The 9535-nt window shown below is 43.1% G+C and overlaps 1 protein-coding gene across 1 annotated transcript; it reads left to right on the top strand.

The window, feature by feature from the left end:
• The first annotated feature begins 1981 nt into the window (after positions 1 to 1981).
• On the top strand, positions 1982 to 9236 carry LOC136295050 (tubulin alpha-3 chain-like). Its single transcript, XM_066193285.1, has 5 exons — positions 1982 to 2071; positions 3527 to 3749; positions 4277 to 4426; positions 4770 to 5135; positions 9205 to 9236. The coding sequence occupies exons 1-5, from the start codon at positions 1982 to 1984 to the stop codon at positions 9234 to 9236; spliced, it is 861 nt and encodes a 286-aa protein (XP_066049382.1).
• Positions 9237 to 9535: the final 299 nt, after the last annotated feature.

Here is a 9535-nt window from a genome sequence, read left to right as displayed (position 1 = left end):
ACAGAAGAAAAATAAATACTATGGTTTTCAAAAGAGCAATCCAAGGATACTCATCCACAAGCTTTTTCTGGCTAGAGTCCAGAGAAGGGACATAAAGACGGCCCTTTAGCAACACAGCTATTTCCCTGTCAAAGTTTATCAGCTTGGAAAAAGGAGTGTATACATGATTTTAATCCAACAGTCAACATCCAATACACAGCTTTGGTCTCTCTTAAGCATAATAATATTTATGAGCATCACCTACAAGCAGTGAAGAGGCGCCCCGCCAAATGGAGGCATACAATGCTGCACTCTTTTACCCCAGGGAAAAAGTAAGTTAAGAACTACAGAATAAACTTTTAAAAATACTGATGGACCTTACCACTGTTCAGCTTGACAGCTATTCTCTCCATAGATTGACTTCAGGCCAAAATACAGATGATACCTAGGTTTACACTCTTCACAGTTTAAACGAACAACAGCTAGTTAGCCTTCTGGTGATAGCAGTTCATTGCTTTTGAATAGCTATTACAATTACTTTTAACCATAGAAAAACCAACCCGTTCATTTCCGAGGACTTCAAAAGTACATGTTTTACAAAACACATGTGCACAGTGTGTTCTCACAGGAAGAGTCAGTGATTCCAAGCAAACTGTGCATTCCTCATCTGAACCAGAGCTCAGAACCAACTTAATTTTACTCAGTAATGTCTCATGCAATTCTTCAGGAGCTTTATAATTTGCAAATACAGAAACACGCTTAAACCCAGAGATTTCCATACACAAAACATTCTGATCTCTCATGCTTCAAAACAGTTCCATTGATCAAAATGCAATCAGAACACTTGATACACAATGAAGAATATAGCCTACAGTACATAAAAACACAAGTTGCCCCGTACTACAGAAAATTCTGGCCTACTGTTTCAAAATATACTAAGAGTAATCCTACTCGGAAAAACAGCAATTAGAACTTAAAGTTCCTGAACTGTATGCTCAGTGATTAGTAAGTATGCAACACAATGCCTAGTGGGAATAAGCAATTTTCATGTGGCAGCTGTTCAAGTGGCAACAATATTACGGATGTGACATTACTTAAAGTTAAGATTGCTTTATATTTTAAATAAAGAAATTCAAGCCATACTTAGTTAATAATTAAGCTCTAAAGAATTACTGAACAATTTTCAAATGATTTTTCCATCTTGTACTCTTCAGGAAAATAAACAACAACCTTCTAAAAAGGATTCTGATCATATCTCTCATTGGTCTTCCAGTACCCTGAAAAATCAAGGGTGTCCTCCTTGTTGTCTTACAAAAACTGTAAATAACACATTCAAAGGGGTGTAATGTTCAAAGGGGAAGATGTTACATTTTGACCTATTTCCTCAGAATACCCTAGTATTCTTACATTTCGAGAGCAATAAATTTCTTTATTTGGCACTTTGACATTCTCAGTAATATTTCATTCTCAGCATGTAAGCAAAAAGGCACCTATCTCCTCTGCCTTCCTCAGCCGGTTTGAAGATTTAATCACACAATCTCCAGAAGTGCCAAAGTGAATCTGCCTAGTCAAAAGCAGGGAATGGGAAGTGTGCTCACAACTCATAGAGTGGCACTGTAATTACAATACCACTCGTTTTGTATTTCTATCAAATGTATCTCCCTTGGGAAAGGAGATTTGTATCCTTTTACTATTGGGAGAGAACACAGGAAGCAGTACTTCTGTAATATCAAACCCAGTATAGATCACGCTGACATATGAAGGCAGCTTAGCACTACGGACCCACCCCACAGCCACCGCAGGCCTCGGCACCGACGCCACCAACGCCGGGGCCGCTTCCCGCCTCGAATGGACAGCACGCGCGCGCCGCCGCGCCCCGCCCCGGGCCGCTCAAGCCCCGCCCCCGGACACGCCCCTGTCTTGGGGCAGTCCCCCCCATCGCCGGGGAAAGAGCGCCCTCGGCCAATCAGAGGCCTTTCCTCGCGCCCACTCCGGGCGGGTAATGGCCAATGGGGAGCCAGCACCTGAGGCGAGGGGTTCCCGACGGTTAACGGTCGGCAGTTGGTGCTGGTCGGTGGCGGCGGCGGCGGCCGTATTGTAGCGCAGTCGGAGTTCGTCACCTCAGCGAGGCACTATGGTGGGAGACGGGATCCTTGCGGCTGCGGGGGGAGAAAGGGCGTTTGGGACCGCTTCTGTTGCGGCGCTTCAGGGGAGTTCGTGACTCACGTCCTGCGGCAGCACTAGCAGGCAGTCTCTGCTTGAAGTCCCCGCGGCAGCTCTGTGGCAGAAGGGTTGGGGAGAAGGAGAGAAATTAGTGTGAGAGCTTATTAACTTTAGGGGAGGCGAGACATAGAAACCGGCCAATAGCTAGCAAGACTAGGTATGTGCAAGGGAAGTCTGTTCGGAGTAGGCACCTCCCGCGCGACGAGGCGAGGGATTAACTGAAACCTCCGTCCAGGCGGCGGGGGAGATAGCGGGACAGAGCGTGGTGGCCGCCGGCCGGATCTGTATGCCGGTTTTGGGCCGCCTTGGCCCGTGAAGCCGTAGAGGGCGCAGCGCGTGCTCGAGGGACGGCGGCGGTGAGGGACGAGGCGGGCGGCGCGCGCGCCCTAAGCCGCTCCCGGGGTGTAGCCAATCAGAGGAGGGGGTGCGGCCGGCGGCCGCGAGGGGCAGGGCGGGCGGCGCGTGCCGCGGGCAGCTCGCTGGGGGTAGCCAATCAGAGGAGGGGGTGTGGCCGGCGGCCGTGAGGGGCCCGGCGAGCGGCGCGAGGCTCGTGGCGGAGCTGCGGGGGTGGAGCGGAAACTGCGGAATTGGATGAAGCTACCGAGGAAGCGGGAAAGAGCAGCCCAGACCTTTTCTTTTTCTTTTCCACCTCTGCATTCTTCTAGAAACACTCTAATAGTAAACTAGAAAATCAGCTTATTTTCATCTCGTGTAAGGCAGTTGAGGTATTGGGAGATTAAACATACGTGGTGCAGTTGTTTAGAATCGAAGGATCTAGCTTAAAGGGGGCAGATTACATGTGATTGGGACTCTAAGAAAATTTCACTTAGGAATATATATGAAAAAAAATGTCCTAATTGCTAGGGCCTAAATACTGGTATGCTTATTATAAAGGAAAATGTACTGAATGGTCCTGTGCAGGAAAGATTCTTGCAACAGTTACCCAGTACATGGTCTGGTAACAAGTCAAGGAAAGGGGGGGGACATTATATATAAAGAGGTCTTCCAAAAACTAAGAGAAGGTGAAAAAGAGACTAGGCTGAATATTAAAAATGGAAAATATATGCCACATTGTAAGGGATAACGAATTGGTATTCACCCATGTGTTCACAGAGACTATATTGTCTTTAGGATCTTCCAGTATTCACAAAGTCAGTGCGGGTCAGCAAAGGCAAGTAGTGTCTTGCCAGCAGCAGCCAACTTGTTCTCCTAAATTGTCACTTAAGAGCAATCAGGGAATATTGCAGCAGAGACGCATCATGGAGAGTACAACCCATGGGCAGATAGCTCCATGTCTCATTATCCTTCTCTTTTTACTTTGCAGCGTGAATGCATATCCATCCACGTTGGCCAGGCTGGTGTTCAGATTGGCAATGCATGTTGGGAATTGTATTGTCTTGAGCACGGAATCCAGCCTGATGGTCAAGTGCCTAGTGATAATACTATGGGACGTGGAGATGATTCATTTAACACTTTCTTCGGTGAGACGGGAGCTGGTAAACATGTTCCGAGAGCAGTGTTTGTAGACCTAGAGCCAACCGTAGTTGGTATGTACCCAACATTAAAGGTCTTAAATGAAAAAGTGAGGATCCTTGATGGATTCCCTACTGTCGTTTTTTGTTTGTCTAGAACACTATAGGTTTTAAAATGTGTGTCTTGATGCTGTTTTGACATTTGTGGGCATTGTTATTTGAAAGAAATTAACTCATGGTCTACAGGCAACAATCTCTGGAAAACAAGAGAACTTTTTTACAATCTGGATGGTCTTTCCAGACTGCTGCACTGCACACAGAGTTTTGTTTGAGTGCTGTCCAGTATCATGTCTGTACCTGTAATGTAGTTTTCTGAGCGATCTCTGTGTTCCTTGAGTAGAAATACTGCTTTGTGTGTGCCTGATGTGTACCCTGAAACAAAGAGGCAGAAGTTGTGCCAACTTCTCAGACTAGTCAGACAAGCTGTGTGTAGTCAGAGATGCTGTCTACATTCTTTAGACATGTGTGCTTCATGTGTAGTCACTGGGCAGCACACACAGAGCTGAACAGATCAAATTTATGATGTAGGGGGTTTTTTGTAGATGAAGTACGTACAGGCACATATAGGCAGTTATTCCATCCTGAGCAGCTCATTACTGGGAAAGAAGATGCAGCCAATAATTATGCCAGAGGCCGTTATACCATTGGAAAAGAGATTGTTGATCTAGTGCTAGACCGCATTCGCAAACTGATAAGGATTCATGCTGCAAGGTAATATTTAAAATAATTGATACAGCTCTATAGCTGGCTAAATTGATGGTTTGCTATTTTTTCACTAATAATTTTGTGCATAGTTAATTTTTCAAAACAAAATAAACCTTTTATTTTCTGGCCTGCTCTGTCCCCCCTTTAAATAAAAATTCAAACAGTTAAACCAGGACTTTTCCAGAACACTCACTTTTTTTATAATAACAATGTAAAACTAGCAAACTAGCAAACTTACGACACAAATGCTTTTGAATGATTATTTTAATACTTCTTCCTCCAAAACCGTCCATAACATTTTTCTCCCATTTTTTTCCACCTTGTTATAGGCTGATCTGTGCACAGGGCTGCAAGGGTTCCTCATCTTCCATAGTTTTGGAGGAGGCACTGGTTCAGGGTTTGCATCGCTGCTCATGGAAAGGCTGTCTGTTGACTATGGCAAGAAATCTAAACTGGAGTTTGCCATTTATCCAGCACCACAAGTTTCCACTGCTGCAGTGGAACCCTCCAACTCAATTCTAACTACCCACACAACATTAGAGCATTCAGACTGTGCCTTTATTGTAGATAATGAAGCCATTTATGATATATGTCGTCGTAATCTGGACATTGGCCGTCCTACTTACACCAATTTAAACCGATTAATTGGCCAAGTTGTTTCGTCCATCACAGGCCAGTGTGTTTCTCATTCCACTGGTAGGAGCTTGGTGAGTAAAGATGCTTCACATTGTCAAGTGGTGTCCATGATTTTGTACACCTCAGTCAAGCTCCTCCCAGTGCAGTATAGAGTACATTTTATTTATTTAATTGGTGTTACAGGCTGTGGTATCACAGTTGACTAGATGATAGATGTTGTGCTTTTCAGCAGCTCTTACATTAATGCACTGTTTGGAAGTGAGGATCTGGCAGAGCTGGGCAGCAGGATCTAAAGCTTAAAAGTGGTATTGCTAAAAGACTTGTTGGTTAGCAAAGTGTTCCTTAAGGAAGAGCCTCAGCAGGGAAAATTCAGCCTGGCAGGGAAAACTGGCTGCTTAGTGGCTCATGAAAACCATGACAAATTTATATAGTGAAATTTGGTGAGTTGGTGTCTGATCAGGCTGTTAAAGATTTGCTCCTTCATTCGTACCTGAAAGGAGGTTGTAGCCAGGTGGGCATCAGACACTTCTCCCAGGACACCAGCAACAGAGCAAGAGTGCATAACCTCCAGCTGCCCCAGGGAAGATTCAGGTTGGTCACCAGGAGGAATTTCTTCACTGAAAGGGTGGACCAGCACTCCAGGGGAGTGGTGGAGTCACCATTCCCAGAGGTGTTCAAGAAATGATGTAACAGTGCAATGGTTCAGTTGACAAGGTGGGATCAGTCAAAGGTTGGACTTGGTGATTTTGTAGTTCTTTTCCAGCCTTAGAGATTCTGTGATTCTGAACCCTTTCCCTTCCTTTTCTGCTCTGTCCTTGGCACACCACATTTCTCTCTGCAGAAACCCCTTGGGGCACTATTTTCCGTGCCATTGCCAGCCAGTACAAAATTTCTCTCCAATGGCACAAAGGACAATAGGTGAAATGGAAATTAATGAAATAAATAGTTTGGTAACAGTCAGAATAGTGTTATAAAATAAGAGCTTGTTGTTCTTCAAAAGCTTTCTTTAAGCTGAACACAATTCTGCAGTGCTTGGAAAGGCAGAGAAGTGGTGAAAACCAATAGTAATGAAAGGACACATAATGATGGATGATTTTTTTTTTTTTTTTTTTTTTTTTTTTTTTTTTTTTTTTTTTTTTTTTGTTGTTGTTGCACAGAAGTTCTCCATCTGCAGCTCACAGACCACCTGTGAAATGTAGGAGGTTTCTGCTGGGTTGCAGCCAGAAGCTCTTGTGTGCTTATGATGTACAATACGCCCACTCCTAAAATTGTCTCAAAATCAGTGTCACAAAAAATTCAAGGGGAAATGGAAAAGCAGTGAAGCCTCCTGGGTTGCATTTATCCAGCGACAGAATGCTATCCAAATGGGATTCCTCTCCGTGCATCCCACAGCACAGGCAACATGAGAAGGAGTCATCACAGTGAATTCAAAGGGATGGGGCAGGGATTGAGAGCAGAGGAAGGGAGCTCTGGGCAGGAGTGGCTACAGAGGTGATCTGACGCCAAAGTAAAAGGCAGAAGTGAGAAGCCAATTCTTTGGAGTGGCACTGGGGTCAGATGAGGGATTAAAGGGAAAAGACGGACAAGGAGGGGGCAAAAGTAGAACAGGTATTGATCTGGTAAATGTTTGGGTACAGGACAGGGAACCTGGAAGGGACTGAGCCAAAGATGGAAACAAGGTATTAGGCTGGGTCTATGGGGAAAAAACTGAGTAATGTCCTGGGATAGTGTTTGGGATGTGAAGACAGAGGGGAGGGATAGATAGTGTGTGGGTTTGGAAATTTATGTTATTTGATCATGACATTTGAAATAGGCTTTAAAATCCTAAAGAGAGGAACTGAGGACCAGGAAGAGGCAGAGACGTGAAAAGTGAGGCACAAAAGGGTCCTTTCAAACCTTTGAGGGAGCTCAAGGGAACCAAGTTCGTTGTTTCTTTTTTTTTTGCAAGTGTCTGTGAAATCTAAAAGCAAAGTTTGTCTCTCATCCCCTTTTGAGAGTTACTTCCAAAGAATTAAAAATTTATAAATAATTCTAGTAAACAGTGACAGATGATCATTGAAGTTGCAGATGTCACAGAATGCCAAATTAATGTCCATCCTCATATAGATATTAGGGTACTATTATGAGCAAAACTATTATTTTTTTTTTAACCTTTGTACCTTTTTTCCCTTTTTCTAGCTCTCTGTAAAGTGTGAGGTGACAGGCAATATTTTATCTAAGGTCTCATCCCTTAAAACTTGATTTCTATTGAAACAAAGTAGAAGATACTCAATTCATTGTCCTGTCACACAAGGGACTGACTCCTTATGTGTGGATGGAGCTGAGAGGAGAGTACCTCTCATCTGCTGATGCTCATACCCCTGGATCTGCAGCAGGAAGTGCTCTTTCACTGGGATTTAACAACCACAGGTAGTGAAGAGAACCTCTTGGTTATATTTATGTCTTATGCATGTGTCATGCCTGCTCTAATAAGTACAGATCTTTCTTGTGCTGCCAGCTCCTACTTATGTGCTTTTATAAAGTCAAATAACTCTTGACCTCCCAATCAACCTGCTACCTGCAGAAATAAATGGGTGTGTTGCCTTATGGAAAAAAAAAAAAAGGTGGAAAATCACATGGAAAGTAATTGAAAGAATCAAGTCATTTCAAATGGATGTCATTGGGTGTGGGGTGGAGTTTTTACAGCCTTTAGATATTTGTAGGTTTTGTGAACTAATGAGGTGTTTGTGGTTGGAGAAGGGATGCCACTTGGGAGCAGTCCTTGGGAGTCAGCCTGGGTGATTGATCCATCTATTTTCCTTTCCAAGAGCATCATGCACACACTAATGAGGGAAAATGTGCATCAAACTCTGCAGTTTCAGTTGGACTGTGGAAGCAAAATGGAGGTACATAGAGGGAAAATATCAAGGGTTTTCTATGATTTTATATTTTTATTAACTATATTAAGCCTCTTTTTAAATTTTATTTTTATTTTTTAATAAATTCTTCTGAGGATTTCATAGTTTAACCCTGCATGAAATCTAGAAGAACCTCCCCCTTCCCATGATAAAATTTTAAAGTGGCGTGTGTACAGAAACCATGGAGAATAGTGATGGGTGGAAGTAAAATGAAATTTCTTTTGACAAGAAGATGACAAGAGATGGGACTGGAGAGATTTGTGCATACTTTGGGATTAAAAACCTAAACTGATACATCTCATAGCTGTCTTGGGATGAGGCATTCACTCTCTATTTGCAGTGAAAAGTTGCTTTAATGATTTTAACATTTACCCAGTAAATTTTTCTCGCTGATATATAATTCAAAATGCCGTATCAACTCCTTGAAGGCTAGACACGGTTTCGTTTTCATGTGGAAATGGATCACCAGGTTGTTGCATCGCTGTGCTCGTCTCCGGGCTGGATGGAAGGTTTTAGTCAGGGCCAACCTTCTGTGGCAAAAAGATTTGTGCCAAGTCAGTGCTGGTGGAAGATATTTAAAATAGTGGTTTCTGATGCTGAGTCACAGTGCTGTCACAGCACTCTTAATAATAAACTGGGAGAACATTTGTCTTGCCATATGGGATGGAAGTGGTCCAATGTCTGCCTTTGGTACTGGATGGCATTATATAATGTTGCAGCATGAGGCATATACATTTTCTATTCCCTCCAATCCCTCCTTAAATGCACAAGACAGATTTCAACTGTCTTAAGGAACGAAGTGTTGTTAGAGAGAGTTGTCTCGATTTCTTTTGGGAGCTGTGGCAATTGTCAAGGATTCCTTCCCTGCCTCAGTCGCTCATAAAGAGATTTAGTTAAACTGTGTTAAATTCGGTGCCCACGTTCATAGTCAGAAATAAAATGTCCTCAGTTTAATTTGATTTAACTTAAATTACTTAGGATGGTAAAGAAAATTTAATCAAGGCATTTTCAACTCTTAATACAAAAATCTAATGCAATTTGGCTGAACTGCTTTACAAATTCATTCAGATTAACCCCTTTGCTCCCATGCTGACAGACTTAGTGTGCCATGAACACTTTTTAATATGGATAAATAACAGGCCAATTATCAAGAATTTGGAAGAATTTTGGCACTAATCATGAATTCAGAATAGGTATTCAGGTGAAATTTTCTCTCTATGCCTCTGTGTCAGGGTTTCAAACCAGTGAAATCTTTGACTGGTAGGCCAGGGAAGAGCATGAATCTGAGCTCCTAGGATGGGTTTTCTGAAGAAGCTACACAAAAAATAGAAGTTTTGCTGGGCCCCACAAGCCCAGTCTAAGCTGCCCCTGCAGTACTCAGTGGCTCTCACTGTAAGACACGTCTTATTGGGTTCAATTTAGGTTTCAATTCCCCCCAAAAGCTCAAATTGGCCATTTAATGTGTCTTTCTTGATTAATGCCCCTGAGCTCACTGTGTCCAACACCACCTTTTTACAGGAGAAAACAGGGTTCCTGTGTTGCTTTATATCTTCAGATGTGTCA

Source organism: Chamaea fasciata, unplaced genomic scaffold (genome assembly GCF_029207755.1).
Source record: "Chamaea fasciata isolate MVZ Bird 193981 ecotype frontalis unplaced genomic scaffold, bChaFas1.0.hap1 SCAF_11, whole genome shotgun sequence".
Taxonomy (NCBI): domain Eukaryota; kingdom Metazoa; phylum Chordata; class Aves; order Passeriformes; family Sylviidae; genus Chamaea; species Chamaea fasciata.
Note: the sequence above shows the minus strand (reverse complement) of the source record. Positions and strands in the feature narration are given on the sequence as shown.